The 16,767-nt window shown below is 43.8% G+C and overlaps 1 protein-coding gene across 5 annotated transcripts in view; it reads right to left on the bottom strand.

The window, feature by feature from the left end:
• The window catches only part of phf21b (PHD finger protein 21B), a 53,238-nt gene that overhangs the window by 2,602 nt on the left and 33,869 nt on the right, over positions 1 to 16,767 (bottom strand). For 4 of the 5 annotated variants that reach the window (XM_034578622.1, XM_034578621.1, XM_034578620.1 and 1 more), the window contains exons 3-11: positions 10,383 to 10,643; positions 4,714 to 4,806; positions 3,060 to 3,392; positions 2,555 to 2,683; positions 2,415 to 2,466; positions 2,198 to 2,274; positions 1,943 to 1,997; positions 805 to 827; positions 157 to 315 (exon numbers count right to left, since the gene is read on the bottom strand). In XM_034578622.1, the coding sequence (XP_034434513.1) occupies positions 157 to 315; positions 805 to 827; positions 1,943 to 1,997; positions 2,198 to 2,274; positions 2,415 to 2,466; positions 2,555 to 2,683; positions 3,060 to 3,392; positions 4,714 to 4,806; positions 10,383 to 10,643 (1,182 nt within the window). The remainder of the gene's footprint in view (positions 1 to 156; positions 316 to 804; positions 828 to 1,942; positions 1,998 to 2,197; positions 2,275 to 2,414; positions 2,467 to 2,554; positions 2,684 to 3,059; positions 3,393 to 4,713; positions 4,807 to 10,382; positions 10,644 to 16,767) is intronic. The other variant, XM_034578623.1, reaches the window with a different exon arrangement.

Raw genomic sequence — 16,767 nt, forward strand, 5'->3', positions numbered from 1 at the left:
GATTGTTTAAATTAGAGAAAGATCTTGGAAACTGTTTCCATCTGTTTCCAGTCTTTATGCTAAGCTAAGCTAACTCTGTGAATGAAACTAACTTTTCATCTTTTCTTCTTCAGTTAAAATAAACAACCACTGACGTCAGTGTAATAGGTGCAGTACCTTCTTCTGACACTTGGGGCAGTACCAGGGGCCCCTGGGGGGGGTTCTGAGGGGCGGCTGGAGGCAGTGGGGGTGGAAGGCTCGGGGGCAGTTGTGGCAGAGCTGCAGTTCTCCGTCCTCCTTACAGATGGCACAGTGGTCGTCATGCTCCACGTCCTCCTGAGGGGGCGCCAGAACACCGGTTAACCACCAAATTATTCAGATTTAATATTTCATATTTCTTTAATATAACAGGTTTCTGTTTCGTTAAAACTTTTAAGTTGAGTCAGAAACATAAAAACTGTGAAATGTGAAGCAGCAGCAGTGAAATGACAAATTAGTTCACATTTAAATGTATTATTGGACAAAGTTAAATATTTAAAACTATCAGATAAAAAACAGACATTAATTAATATGACGTGTTCCCAGCAGCTGAATATGTTATGAGACTGAAATTTGGACGTATTTTACTCTGAAAAACTTTAGATTTCTTGAAAATCTTCAGAAGCTCAATTGTTGTTTTCTGAATTTCACCAAGTTTGAGAAACTTTGTTTTACTTTTCATCCACTAGAATTTGAGCTGAATATATTTTGTAACTTTTCAGAATTAGTGATAAAAGATGTTAGAAAGTTTTCCAAAGTAAAACATGTGGGTGTCATGTGACGTACCTTCCAGCAGAAATCCTCAGAGTCTGGCGTGTGAATGGAAGCAGAGCAGAGGTTAGTGGCAACACGCAAAGGTTAAAGGTTAAAGGTTAAAGGTTAAAGGTGAAGCAGCAGGACACACCAGAGGAAGAACCAGACAACGGTAAGGCTCCTTTCCTAACCACTAGATCATCTCCTTTCCTAACCACTAGATCATCTCCTTCCCTAACTAAATCATCTACTTTCCTAACCACTAGATCATCTCCTTTCCTAACCACTAGATCATCTCCTTCCCTAACCACTAAATCATCTCCTTTCCTAACCACTAAATCATCTCCTTTCCTAACCACTAGATCATCTCCTTTCCTAACCACTAGATCATCTCCTTCCCTAACTAAATCATCTACTTTCCTAACCACTAGATCATCTCCTTTCCTAACCACTAGATCATCTCCTTCCCTAACCACTAAATCATCTACTTTCCTAACCACTAAATCATCTCCTTTCCTAACCACTAGATCATCTCCTTTCCTAACCACTAGATCATCTCCTTCCCTAACTAAATCATCTACTTTCCTAACCACTAGATCATCTCCTTTCCTAACCACTAAATCATCTCCTTCCCTAACCACTAAATCATCTACTTTCCTAACCACTAAATCATCTCCTTCCCTAACCACTAAATCATCTCCTTTCCTAACCACTAAATCATCTCCTTTCCTAACCACTAAATCATCTCCTTTCCTAACCACTAGATCATCTCCTTTCCTAACCACTAAATCATCTCCTTTCCTAACCACTAGTCTACTATTTATTGACTTTCAAGATGAGTCAACACTACTTCCTGTTTACATCACATGACCAGCCAAAGGTCATGTGACATGTTTTCAGGTGTGTTAGTGTGGGCGGAGCCTCAACAGAAGCAGAAGTAATTGAATTATTAGTTTTATTTTATTAGTTTTTATTTTCTAGACTCGTTTTTTTATCTGTTTGCTGAAGCTTTTACTCTTTTTTCTTCTCAAGCAGATTTCAGTTTTTTCTTTCTTTCTTAAAAACATGTTCATGTATGAAAGTTAAAAAAGTTTTATTCTTCTTTAATAAGTTTTTGGATAATTAATTGAAATGATAATTTCAGTTCTGAATAAAGTTGAACGTGTTTTACCTCGTGCTGACAGGAAGAGGGCGCTGTTCAGGTAATGTGACGCCAGTCGTTTACGCTGCAGAAACAAGAACATCAGTTTAAAATGTGCGACTTGTTTCCACGACACAGTTGAATCTCTGAAGTGAAACTTGAATCTCTGAAGTGAAGTTGAATCTCTGAAGTGAAAGTTGAATCTCTGAAGTGAAAGTTGAATCTCTGAAGTGAAAGTTGAATCTGTGAAGTGAAAGTTGAATCTGTCATCAGTACTTCTCTGACCTCGGGCTCGAACATGCCGCTGTACGCCGGGTTGGCCGTGCTTCGCCTCTTCCTCTCCTGTCGCTTCGTCTGAATTTCTGCTCAAACAAAACACACAAAATAATCATTTAATAAAAACAGAAACAAACGTTTTCTTTCTTACTGATGAATTATCATGTAACTTTTCAAACTTTTCACATCATGTGAATAAGAGTGGAGCTCCTGAACGCGAACTCACCCTCCAGATGTTCTGTGGTGACGAGGCCGAGCGCGACCATGAAGGAGATTTTCTGTCAGAGACGCAGAGAAGACGTTAGCGAAGCTGCAAAGAGTCAGAGCGTCGCTGTCGCTTCATTAATCAGTTTGAGGTTTTCTCACCTCGGGGTCCTCGTCCTTCTTCTGCGACGGGGACTTGGGAGTGGGCGGAGCCTCCTGTGGCGGCAGGTCAGCCTGGGCCCCCGGGGGCCCCTCAGTGCTGCTGGGGGCCTGCGGCTGGATTATTATCACCTGGAAACACAGAAACACACAGAATTAGTGAGATAAAACTTAGGAATCATTTTCTAAAATGTATCTAAATATTAAATCAAAAGAAATTTCACAAAACTGAATCGTTATTAAACCTGTTAATAATAAGTTTCTCTTTCAAAATAAAAGTATTTTTCTGTGTCAAAAAAGTTTTAAATCTGTGACGTTTAAAAGAAGCACGTCAGTCATCATCCTTCAAAATAAAGGCTGGTTTCAATTTTGTTGACTAAATCATTTAAAATCATTTTATAAATGTTCTGTTATAAATGTGACTTTAAATCAAAGTGTTGATCATTTCTTCGCCGTCACTGACGTCTGATCAGTGAATTATTTCAGCTCTGAAGAACAGTGGCTGCACCTTGACGGCCTCGCTGACAGCGGACACTCCGTTTCCTGTGGCGGGAGAAGCGGCAATGATGGCGTACGCCACGCCGGGTCCGGCTGAGGCGTGCTGGGCCGGACTGCTGGAGTCTGGGCCCCCCGACGGGCCATGGGGGGGGGCCGGGGGCGGCGAGGCGTCGCTCTGGCCGTTGGGCTGGTGGTCGGGACTGAAGGTGCTGTTGGCGGTGGGCAGGGTGGGGCCCTGGCTCTTGGGACTGACCACGGCGGTGGCCCTCTGCAGGCTGAGCGGCTGCAGCTCCTGACAGGGGCTGTGGGGAAGGCTGTCCGGGATCTGGGTCTTTGGCCTGACCTGCACAACGACCACGAGAAACTGTTAATGACTCCGACGGCTTCAGGACCTGAAACTAAACTTAGACTGGTCCCGTCTCTCTTTTACATGATCTGAAGATCTGTCTCTATGCAGGTTACCATAGTAACCACTGTGCGCTCCGACAGGATCAAACCTTCTTCTCTCAACATTCACTGAAATACATCTGAACTTTCAAAATAAAACAAATAAACAGTTTAATAAAACTTCACTTGATGAACTCTGAAACTGAGAGTTGTTTTATAACAGCTGATGAGTTCCATTATAAAACCAGGCGCCCCCTGTGTGTGTGTGTGTGTGTGTGACTGTGAGTGTGGTGTGTGTGTGTGTGACTGTGTGTGTGTGTATGACTGTGTGTGACTGTGTGTGTGTGTGTGACTGTGTGAGTGTGTATGTGTGTGTGACTGTGTGTGTGTGTGTGACTGTGAGTGTGAGTGTGGTGTGTGTATGACTGTGTGTGTGTGTGTGTGTGTGACCTGTGTGTGTGTGTGTGTGTGTGTGTGTGTGTGACTGTGAGTGTGTGTGTGTGTGTGTGTGTGTGAGTGACTGACTGTGTGTGTGTGTGTGTGTGAGTGACTGTGAGTGTGTGTGTGTGTGTGTGTGTGTGAGTGACTGACTGTGTGTGTGTGTGTGTGAGTGACTGTGTGTGTGTGTGTGACTGTGTCTTTGTATGACTGTGTGTGGCTGTGTGTGACTCTGTGTGTGTGTGTGTGTGTGTGTGTGACTGTGTGTGTGTGTGTGTGTGTGTGTGTGTGTGTATGACTGTGTGTGGCTGTGTGTGACTCTGTGTGTGTGTGTGTGTGTGTGTGTGACTGTGTGTGTGTGTGTGTGTGTGTATGACTGTGTGTGTGTGTGTGTGTGTGTGTGTGTGTGTGTGTGACTGTGTGTGTGTGTGTGTGTGTGTGTGTGTGTGTGTGACTGTGTGTGTGTGTGTGTGTGTGTATGACTGTGTGTGTGTGTGTGTGTGTGTGTGTGTGTGTGACTGTGTGTGTGTGTGTGTGTGTGTGACTGTGTGTGTGTGTGTGTGTGTGTGTGTGTGTGTGTGTGTGTGTGTGTGTGCCTGTGTGTGTGTGTGTGCCTGTGTGTGTGTGTGTGACTGTGTGTGTTTGTGTGCACGTGTGTGTGTGTTTGTGTGTGTGTGTGTGTGTGTGTGTGACTGTGTGTGTGTGTGTGTGTGTGTGTGTGTGTGTGTATGACTGTGTGTGTGTGTGTGTGTGTGTGTGTGTGTGTGTGTGTGTGTGTGTGTGTGACTGTGTGTGTGTGTGTGTGTGTGTGTGTGTGACTGTGTGTGTGCGTGTGTTACCTGAGGTAGCACAGTGGCTGCTTGTCCTGCCAGCCGGTGCAGGGAGCTGACTTGAGGCACCTTGATGGGCACAGCAGTGAGAGTTCCCAGCATCTGAAACGAACCCACCAGTTACACCAGTTACACATGTGCAGCTGTTCAAACATCTGCACTGACGTCACACTGCCGAGTCTCCTACAGAAATTAAAGCAGCTTCTGATTTAACCTGAAACACATCATTCTGTTGTTGTAGTAACCAACATCCACCACAAGGGGAGCCCCACTGTGCTCCACACTACTGGAGATCCACGTTTATCATCAAGTAGAACAATCTGAGCCGGTGGAATGAATCCTGAGGTTTGAGCCGAGACTAAAGGACGTGTTGAGTCTCTTTATTCTGCAGCGTTGGAGTTTTCTGATGAAGAGAAACAGATTCAGTTTAATTCCTGTAGAGACTCAGTGAGTCTCAGAATCTCTGTCGGCTGCAGGCGACGTTAACACAGATTTAATTCAGTTTAACCTCTGATGGAACTCTGAGCTTCACTAAACCTCCTGAAGGAAACTGAAATCCTGCATTAAACCAGTTTCCTCATCACCAGTCAGAGCAGAGTCTCGTCCTCTCTCTGCACACGTCGCTTTGGAAATAAAGTAAAAGCAGCTGAAGCCTGAGTCTCTGCAGTTTGTGTTTATTTGTTTTAATCTGACCCCAAAGCTGATCAGCAACTTATCAATTACAAACTACAACTTTAAACCATTTTTTAAGACAATAATATGAATGTAAGTTATATTTTTAATCCTGTCTTAAAAAACATTTTGGTTGTTTCATTAAATTGAGTGTTTTATAAAACACTCAATTTAAGTCAATAGAAAAGTGGTCTCAGATTTTTGGACTTGTTTATTTGTACATGTATCTTACAAATCTGTTTTAAAAATGTGTTCTTTATTAAAAACTGAATTTTTCAACAACAGAAATTAAAACATATTTTACATTATTTCTGAAACGGCTAGCAGCAAACACGAGGCCACGCCTCTTTATATTTTTATGTATTTTTCGTTGCGTACAGGATCCCTCTGGTGCCATCTGGTGGTGGTGTCTCGTATGAAAGTAACACAAAGACAGTTTTTCTAAAAACTAAAAACTTAAGAATAATTAAAAACGTGATTTAGTAGCGTTGAGATTTAAACATGTGTGTTTAACACCGTGTGTAAATCTCAACGTTGCTGAACACTGAGCTCTTCTAGATTCTTATCAAGCTGTTTACTTTCCAGTTGCAGCAGCTTCCTGGTTCTGAGCTCAGACCTGATGTTGGCGTTCAGGCTGTAGATCAGCTGACATCGATTCAGCTCCAAGGTCAAACCTGCGCTGACGTTAACGTCTGAGCGGCACATAAACGACTGTGTGCTGGACAGACAGCCGAGAGAGACTGAGGACACAATCAGACTGAGAATCAAGTCTGAATCAAGAAATTACTGCTGATTACTCTGCTCGGTGATTTAATCATTAGTATTAAAAACATTCCTCATCCTCGTCTCTAACTTTCTCTCAGACTCTTAGTTTCCCTGCGTCGTCTCGACCTCTCATCTGCTCGTCTGAAAATCTGAAAAATGAAATGAAGGAAACTTTCTCCTCCCCCCTCTGGTCTCCCCCTCCCCTCCCTTCATTTCTTTGTATTGTGCTGCAGCCGCTCAGTGAGGCGGGGGGAGGAGGCGGCCGAGGCCTGTTCCCATGGAAACTGCAGAGATGAAAATTCTTGCAGTGCAGGGTCTTTCATTTTCGTAATTGCTGCTTCTTTTCCTCCAAACCCGAGCTCGTCTCTCCTCCTCCTCCTCCTCCTCTCCAGTGGCGGCCGTTAACAAACCATGAAACTGTTTCTTATTTTATGATTGTTCTTTCTTTTAAATTCTAAAGTCCACACGTTGAGTGACAGACGGCAGCTCTGCAGCAAACACTCCACCCCCCCTCACAGAGGAGGGAGCTGTGTATTTACTGGAAACACATGAAAGTGCCTCATGCTTTCTGATGAGGCCGACTGAGGATGGAACCATGCTAACGGTTTCCCTTTGTTTCCAGTCTTTGTGCTAAGCTAAAGCTAAACACACAACTCGGACCGACTCGGCCCGATTCTGTTTCAGCTCTCGTTTGAAAACACGACACAACCAGAAGGACTCGAGTCGTCCATCTTGAAAATGTGAAGATTAAATCATGGAGGTAGATTCTCACAGTCAGTTATGCATTTTACATTTCCCTTCATCAAACAACCATAAGTTCAACATTACTGCTGTAACTGTCTTTTATAACTTATCTTTCAACTGTTTTTTTATTTTCTACAGATTCTATTTCTCAAACGTTCCTCCATGTTTGTGTTATTTCCTTTTTCCATGATTGTAAAACACTTTGGTTAAACTCCTGTAGTTTTTAATTTGCTATAAATAACTCTGACTTGAATTCATTGTGTTGAAGTTTCCATGGAAACAAATCTGTTGATAAACTATAAATGATTTGATTTATCTGGATGAAAATGTGAAGCCACAGAAACTCGACTTCTAACTCTGAGGTGTTTGTTCCTGCAGCCGCCAGCAGAGGACGCTGCCTGAGGCTCTGTCAGCCCTGACACACACACACACACACACACACACACACACACACACACACACACACACACACACACACACACACACACACACACACACACACACACACACACACACACACACACACCCATCTTCAGCATGAAGGTGTATAAAGAATCTTTTCATTTCATTCATGCTCTGAGCTGCAGGACGATAAACTGACTTCACAACAACATCACTGTTCTTTATTCTAACAAGTTCAAAATAAACCTGATCCTGACTCAAACAATCTGGATTCAAGAAGAACAAGACGGAGAAAACAACATCTGCACTAAAGCTGCAAAAACCTACTTTTATAAAAGAGAGAGTCTGAAAACGTGATTTAACTCTGATAATAAAATCTTCTCCAGGACCCAAACGCCTCCTTGTGTTTATCTGTCCTGTGATGTAGGAGACAGGTTTTTAAAACTTCATCAGGGAGCATTCAAAGTTCTGCAGGACGTCTTCAACCACCTTCATCAGCTGGAGCTTGCTCCTCATGGACCAGTGGAACGTCCCGTGCATCAGAACCTGTTTATCATCCTGAAACCTTATGAGGAACAAACAGAACGTCCTGAAGAGTCAAGTCTTGTTCCAGTTCCCTGCTTGGAACTTTCAGACGGAGCCTTCAAACATCTGGACCACCCCCTGCTGGCTGGCTGCAGTGCAGGTCTTAAACTCCTCCTCCTCCATGAATCCAAATGGCCTCAAAAAGCAAGATGGCAGCGATTTCAAATAATAGATTTAACGTTAAAGTCTCAGCTTGAATTCAAACTAGTTCACATCAATGTATTAAGAACTGAATCGGAGATGAAGACGTTGAAACACGAATGTGTGTGTTCTCAGGTTCCTGATGAATTAAAGTGTCTGTTGCGTTCTGGACTGAACGGATTCATCCACCATTTCCTCCGTCGTTAGCTGCTCTGAGCTCTGAGAGGGAAATCGTCTGCTTGAAGACGTCTCACCGTCCTCCAGCTCTGATGAGACTCGGAGGCGGATGGCGAAGACGACCTTGGCAGCTGTTTAAAGAGGATGAAGAAGTCTTCTGAGGGCGGCGGGATGAAGAGCCCCGACACAGAAGCAGGATCAACGTTAAAGCAGCAGATTCTCAGACAGATTCAACCAAGCTTCTGTTTGTTCCAGCGCGTCAAGCTAACGGGCGCTAACACAACTGAACCTGTTTACAGCTCATCCACACCGGCGTCGGCCCTCATCGCCAAAAGCTCTGGAACCTCCTCGTGTTTCCAAGTTGACGTCTTCGTCTTCTACGTGTACGGCTCCTCTTCTTCGTCCTGAGATCTTTGTGTTCTTCCAGTTTCACGTCCGTCACGTGTTAGAAACCTCATCAACACGTCCACTCGCTCTCTGGGAAGCTTCCACACATTGTCCTGCTGTTTCCTCACATGGACTCACTCTGACGTGTTACAGACGTTTTACCAGGAGGCTGCAGGAGAAGATCCAGAACATCTGAAGCTTCACCTCTCACAGACGAAGACAAACTCTTTGTTTATCACTAGATGAACACTCACTTGAACCTTTCCTATGTTCTCCTACAAAATAAAGCCATGAGCTGTTTGTTTCCAGATAAGTTGAGTTTTCTGTCCTTGACACATTCACCTTCATCCTCAACATGTAAACACAGAGATTAAAATCCAAACTGAATTTGTAAAAAGTTCATGTCCCTGAGTCGTGTTCCTCTTGTTTGCAGCTGCTCTCACTGACGTGTTGGGACAATGCAGCTTTAACTTGTGCACTCGTGCGGAGCATCAAACCCATTACACCTCATTATTGATCTCCAAATTAGCAGCCAGGTGGTCGAGAGGACCCCACACACACACACATACACCTCCTCTGCGTGTGGCCTCTGATTGGCCAAGCTTTTATGACTCTGGATTGGCGGAGGTGAGAAACGAGCAGAAGCCTGTGAGAGGATTTTCTTTTTACTGCTCTGTGATAACGGGTGAGCAGCTGGGTGAGGAGCGTTCAGACTGAACAATACAGTCATAAAGACCCACCCCCCCACCCCCACCGTCCGACAGAGAGGGCGAGAGAGGCCGAGGAGAGCGAGGGAATGTGTCCAGATGACGGCTGAACGACGGGGGGAGTCACAGCAGCTTTTCTTCCCAGACCTCGAGGAGTCAGGTCATGATGTGAAAACTATAAAAACACATCTGGGCTTTATTTCACTTTAAATGATTTGATAAATGAAAACTCGTTTCAGTTTTTCCTTCTCTACAGAAACATGAAAACAAACACGTTCCATCGTACGTGAGTCGCGTCGATGGACAGAATCTGCTGCACAGACTCATGGATCATGAACCAGGAGCCCGAGGGCCCCGGGCTCGGCCCTCCTCTCTCTGCAGGGTCGTACAATTACAGTCAAAGTGCGCAGGCTGCCAGAGCTGAGGCTGATCCTGGCTGTGAGCTGACGGGGGGGATGGAGCTGAATACAGAGCGGGAGGAGAACAGACTGTGGCCTGAATCCTAACAGACCAAGAAATGAAACTTCTTCTGTTTATCTGACACTTTCTCTCACTGTGTTCACGTCACATGATAGAACACCCGAGTGTTGATCTGCTGCGTCAGTATATTTGAGTTGTTTCATGAACCTACATCCACACACAGGGATCACAGGCTGACAGGTTCACCACCAACCGGACCTGGAAACAAGCAGGAAGTCGTTTCTGCTTCACTCAGCTACACAAACTGACTCTGAACCAATCACACGCCTCCTGTGTCTTTGGCTTTGATAAGTATGTGGGCTCAAGCTCCAGAGAACACGTGTGGAGATCACATGACCAGAGACACTGAGCCTTTGATCTGCAGTAACTGTGTTGATACGTTTTACAGGTGAAACAATCTGCTCACATCTGTATCGATATATATGTTTGTTATGGTGCAGATGTTCTACATGTTTCAGATGTTCTACATGTTTCAGATGTTCTACATGTTTCAGATGTTCTACATGTTTCAGATGTTCTACATGTTTCAGGTGTTCTACATGTTTCAGATGTTCTACATGTTTCAGATGTTCTACATGTTCCAGGTGTTCTACATGTTCCAGATGTTCCAGCTGTTACCTGAGACGGAGGCAGCTCCCCAGCTCTCCTGCTGCTGAACGTGTGGACTCCGGTGGCCGCCACCCTGCCGGCGGTCTGGAGGTTGATGGGGGACGTCTGCAGCGGCTCCGAACTCGCCACCTTCTGTCCGTTGATGTGTGCGGTCACCATGGAAACGGGAGCCTTGGCCGGCACCACAGAGATGGCGATGCTCTGGCTGGGCGGCTTGATGAGAGACAGCGGCTTGGTCGTCCCTACAGGACAAGTTCTGACCGCCAGCTTCTGTCAGGAGAGAGAGACAGACAGGTTAGAACATCTGGATCGCCCCCTGGTGGCTGGCTGCAGTATAGCCTCCTCCACGTTAGCAGATGGGACATGGACCAAACTAAGTAGACGTTCACTACATTTGATCAGTTTAGGGAGTTGAGTATCTCACTGTTGTGTGTTCAAGTGCTCATGTTTCTGATAACTTTGGTTTTAGTTATTTGATTAAATAAAAATAAAGTTGTTATTGGTCAAGCAGGTGTTTGGGGGGGAAGACGTGTGTGTGTCGCCTTGGAACATTTTCAATGCTCAACATTTAACCTGTTTTTATTTGATGTTTTTATCTGATTTGAAGTCAGTGGTTCAGTGAAATAGTCTCTGAACTTTATTAATATAATATGTCGTTAGAAACTTCTTACTCTTATACTCTGAGTACATTTCAGAGCCTGAACTTTAACTGGAGTAAAGATGCTGAATCAGTATTTAAGTCATTTTACTGCAGTAGAGAAGGTTTGTACTTTTACGTCCTCTGATGTTAATGCTTCTGTAAAACTGAAGCTGCTCATCTACTGAGTCGCTACACACACACACACACACACACACACACACACACACACACACACACACACACACACACACACACACACACACACACACACACACACACACACCTCCCCCACCTCCTCCTCCTCCTCTTCAGCCTGGAAAAGAAAATACACCTCGAGTTAAGTACATCTCACTTTCCCCTCCGCTTCACCCTCGCTCTGCTGAGGAGAAGAAGCTCTGTAAATATTTCATATTCCATCCCACTGCCCTTCTCATCCCACCACCACCACCGCTCTCATGCTTTTCTATGGACTACACTGGGTTTGTGAGAGGAAGGAGGGGGGGATATTTCTTCTTCTCTGGCCGAAGCAGTTTTGTGCATCCGCTTTAAAAAATTAAAATAAAATGTGTGTTACAGTTTAAAAGCATTTTCAGACCTGAGTGTCTTTGCTGCAGCGATTACCCTGAAGACACATCAGCAAAGAGGCCGACGCTTTGATTCACCACATCAAATACCAGAGAAGAAGTGGAGCACTCATACTATATATATTTATATATTATGTACGTGTGTGTTTGAAGGAAATAGTCCTGTGTTGATTATATTTTACATCTGCAGCTTCATTTGTTTGATTCCACAAAAGTTTCTAAATGAGCTGATTTCAGCAGATTTTTCCTCCTCAAAGAAACTAACACACAAACACACACACACAAACACACACACCAGCATTAGTCTCTATTATTCAGCCTGTGAAGGGGGAGGCAGCGGGGGGGCTGACGGACTCATTTCGGGCCTTGCTGCTGCATCACTAATCAGTTAGTCCTCCTTAAAAAACAGGCCAGAGACTTAAGGTGGAACTGAAGTGTTTTCAGAGGGTGGAGGATCCAGCGGAGGGGGAGGGGGGGTAATATAAGTTTACAATTCCTAATGTCATTTTATGTGAATAAAAACTGTGACAATATTCATTATAATCTTGAATAAAGATTCTTATAAAGTAGAGCACAACCAACATGGATTTGTGGGTCTGTTTCCGTTTCTGTCTCTGATTCAAGATGTAACTGAGGTTTGATATTTTACAGTTTAACCATAAACTTTATTATAAATATTTTTTTTAAATGAATTTACATCTTTTCTTCTTTAAAATGTAAGTTTTCATATCAGCAGATAACTGCCGATACTGATTCTTGGTTATTTAAGACTGATGACTCACAATGTGTCTCTGGGTTATTTTACTTTTCACAAACTCTTCTTCTTCTCGTTGGTTTCACAGAAGCAGCGTCAGCCGCCCTCTTCTATTCTCATGTTGTTGTTTATTAACAAAGAGCCTGTCGGGCCTTTGTTTCACAGGATCAATGTAATCCACAGGCGGGCCCTGCACCAGGGCCGAGGGGCCGCCGCTCGCCATTCAGCGTTTGTTGGAGCAGGGCCACCTCTGATTGTCTCAAAGGTCACATCTCATCTACCGACCTCTCAGGGCTGAGAGCCGAACCCAGTCCCTCCTGGAGGGAGGTGACGGGGGGGCAGCAGGTATCAGAGAGACAACAAGATGCTCAGGGAGGTTTTATTCTAAAACACCTGGAGTTAGATTCAAAGAGGAAGTGATTCTGTGAATGTTGTTTTGTTCTCATTTAACCGATTATTCTAATTCTCTGATAAAAAAAGAAAGTAGTGAAAAATTCATCAAGATTTCCCCAAATTAACGTGATCTTTAAGTCTTTATTAGAAAAAACTAATTACTTATTCATATTAACTTATACTGTATGTTAACTATTTATTAAATTTTTAAAAAGTGAAAACTGTGAATTTTGGCCTTTATGCATAAATAAAAATACGTACAACAATTAACTGACAATCTTCTTCTAGTTTGTTTGTTAGTTTGATCAGGAAATAAACTGTGAAATGGTCTAAAACAGTTTTTATTATGCGGCAGATGAATATGTTTGTCCGGACGTACAGACGAGTGTTGCAGGATCCTGGAGGAACCTTCAAACCAGGATTAACTGCCGGTAAATGACCTTCTGGGTTCTTCAAAAGCTGCGAGGGATTTATCCTGAAGAGAAAACCTGTGACTTGAATACAACGATAGACCGACATCTCTCCCAGTAATGGACACGCTGAAATGAAACTGATATCCATCTGAAACATCCAACTAACAGGGGGATTTACTGAAATGTCAGAGAAACCTAATTCATTCTGAACCGGCCTCTGGCGACTTCAAACTCTGGTTAAATCCCGGAGAACGAGGTCAGAATGTCGGCTGACGAACGTCTCGCTGCAGCAGAGTCACATCATTGTGAGGCTGAACAGAATTTTAACGTTTTTCTTTCTCCTCAGTGTTTTCATCCAGCTGCCGAACTGTGAATCAAGTGCCGCTAAGAGAAGCATCGATTACTCGCTTACGGATTTTCAGACACAACGATGACGGACTAATGTTCGCAGGGTGCAAAAGAAAGACTAACTTTTCAACACAACGAAAAACCTGAGCAGACAAATGGTTTGAAAGCTGCTTCTCCACTGACAAATAAAAGACTCAGCTCCCGAGAGGTGTGTTCATCTCTGATGTGAATATTGTCTGAGCTGTTAAACTCTCAAACACGCAGTTCTCTACAAAAGCACAAATCCAGGGTCATAAGAAAATATAGACCTGTCACTGCATCACATATGTTAATATGTTTTTCTGAACTTTTATCCATCTCTGACCAAAAGTCTGCTTGATGAAGTTGTGGAGTTCCTCAGGGATCTATACTGGGGCCTCTTGTATTCGCTCTGATGTTTGTATTATGGAATATTATTGGTCAGTTTGACTGTTTGATGTCTCATAATCTTAAATCAGTTCTTTGACAGTTTCTAGGAGGACGTTTTATTTTGTCGGCTTCTTGAAACCTAAAACACGTTTCCAACACCCAGGTGAACTTTCAGAAACATCTTAAAACCTTATGTTTTCGACACATTGCCAAACTTAACTTTCCAGTTTCTAAACATCTTGACTTTTGTAATTCATCGTATTCCTGTTCATCGTAGATGTAGAGTTTTAAAACTGATTCACTCTCAAAGGCATTTTACTGTTGCTTTGATTTGTCCCAAGTTTGTCTTTAAAAACTGACATTTAGTGAATTCTAACAGGATTTAATGTTTCTTTATGTCTTGTTGGTTCCTCAGCTCCTGAAAACTACAGATAAACTAAGAAACCTCCGTCTGTTTGGTTAATTAGAACTCCACAGTTGCATTATGGTCTAATACAGCTGCTGCTCATCCACCTATCAACTCTGGTTTCAGGACATTTTAATACCTGATTCTTATTAAAATCTTTATTTTTATCTGTCAGCAGGAAGCTGCAGTACATCACACTGGCTCCTGATTGGTGGATCACGCTGACCCCTGACCAGACGTCTGTGTGCGGAAACCATGACAATGTTTTTAAAAGGTTCCGCTTCCTAACGAGCCATTTTCTCCGTGTTCAGTTTCCGACTGTGTTAATTGGACGCAGGCAGCAGAGGCTTTCCTCAACGTCCACTCAGCGTTCACCTTTCATCCTCACGCTCTAATGACGGCCGGACGCCGCGGTGCTTCAGCGTTGCTGAGCCCAATTTTCTGCAGCTACGTGCATCAAGAGCCGATGATTCACTTTGGTGTCGTCCCTGTATCCGAGCTGGTGAACATCAAACTGCCACAAATCAACCACCAACTGTGACTGGAGAGTCTGTTCAGAGACGTTAATACGCTTTAACCAGACGTTTAACCAAAGCAGATGTTTACGGATATTTTAACTGTTAAAAACACGTAAACTAGGAGAAGTGTCAGGGAAACTTCTCCTGGTTAGGATTCCTTCAGTGATGGTTTTTATCAGGAGCTGAATTCTGTTTCCTCCTCTTCTAAACAAACAGCTGATCCAGTGAAAACAGTGAATAAAGCAGCTTCACGTTAAATATCAGTGTTTCTCCGATGCTGTACAACGTCTCTGAGCTGCTGCTAACTTCAGTATCGAGTTCATTAGAATAACTGTCCTGTGGTTGTTTGTTTTCACCAACCAGAGCAGTTCCATTAATATGAGCTCACTTTGATATTTGACCCAAATCTAATCATTTAATCAGTGAGTCTAAGTGACCATTTGTACCAAACGTGAAGAAATGTCCTCAAGGCGTTCTGGAGATATTATGTTCACAAGGACGGACAACACGAAAACATAAAACCTCCGGCCACTAGGTGTCACTGGTGCCGAGGAATGAAAAACATCAAGATCTAATAAGTTTATCGTCAAAATGTGACTTCAAACTGGATAAAAAGTCACTTTGAAAACCTCTGGAAGACAAACACACATGCACAAAGAGGATGTGACGCCACCAACAGGCGACCAGATGAAACGCAGCGTTACCTTGATGAAAACTACAGATTTTGGCAGGTTTGAAAATATATAACGTTAGAACACGTCTCAGCTACAACACAGGTCCGGTAGTTGAGTTACAGATTGAAGCATTCTGCTGTAGCGTCTCCTTCAGGACGAGTTTAACAGGATCTGTGGACACGTCTCTCGACTGGCAGAATCTAATTCGCTGGAAGGCCACAGTTAAGGTCATCCGTCAGCCCGGCGCTGTTTACTGCAGATCCAGCGAGCGGACAGGATTATCCACACTCATTATGTGCTCCGTTTTGATAGTGTGCCTTTGAGATAACAGCGCTGCTGAAAAACGCATTAGTAGCTGTTCAGATTTCCATCAGCGCAGCTGCCAGACGCTCTCTTTGTTTACACTCCATTTACCAGTGAGGCCCTTCACTCCTGAAAGGTGCTGAGGAGACGGGGCTGCAGTCCGTCCTTTTTCCACCAGTGAAGAAGAAAAACTCACATCCGTCACTTCAGGAGTGAAACAAGAGAAAAACACTCCATTAAAGGTGCAATGCACGTAAAGATAATCAGCTGTGAGAGTGTCCTCCAAGTGAGGACATGAATGGAGCTGACCAAACCCCCCCGAGGTCCATTTAGGAACAGGTCTGGAGCTTTTTATCACATCCCAGGTTCCTCATGGAGCAGGAGCGTTTCAAAGGAGTTATAGGGCCCCAGGTAAAAGGGACGGAGGGGCCCCACATCCAACTAAAAACCAAACCGAAACAGAAAGTTAGCGGCATGGGGCCTCGTTAGTCTCCTGTAGATCTATTTAGAGGGCTTCTCTCAGGGGCCCCCTCTCAGCTCAGGGGCCCCCTCTCAGCTCAGGGGCCCCCTCTCAGCTCAGGGGCCCGTGTCTGCCTATTGCAACGCGACTGTTCCTGAGAAGCTACTAGATGGAGTTTATTTCTTCAGCAGCTGTTTCCAACGCACAACAGAGACATTTCAGTTAAAGGAGGAAGAAAGAATCTTTACATCTCTGCTTTATGAGACGGATTCTCAACTGCAGCAACAGAAAGATCAAATCATCTTTAATATCTGAGGTTTGATGATGCAGTTGGTTCAGTGGAGATAAACGTGATTTAAATCGTTTTCATCAGGAAGATATGATGAGATTCAACAAATATAAAATCTAAATCTTCAACAGGAACCAGAAACAGAAGCAGAGAGACTCAGAACCACCAGAACCACAGAGTTCAGTAAATGGTTTGTTCTGGTCC

Source organism: Hippoglossus hippoglossus, chromosome 23, assembly GCF_009819705.1.
Source record: "Hippoglossus hippoglossus isolate fHipHip1 chromosome 23, fHipHip1.pri, whole genome shotgun sequence".
Lineage (NCBI taxonomy): Eukaryota > Metazoa > Chordata > Actinopteri > Pleuronectiformes > Pleuronectidae > Hippoglossus > Hippoglossus hippoglossus.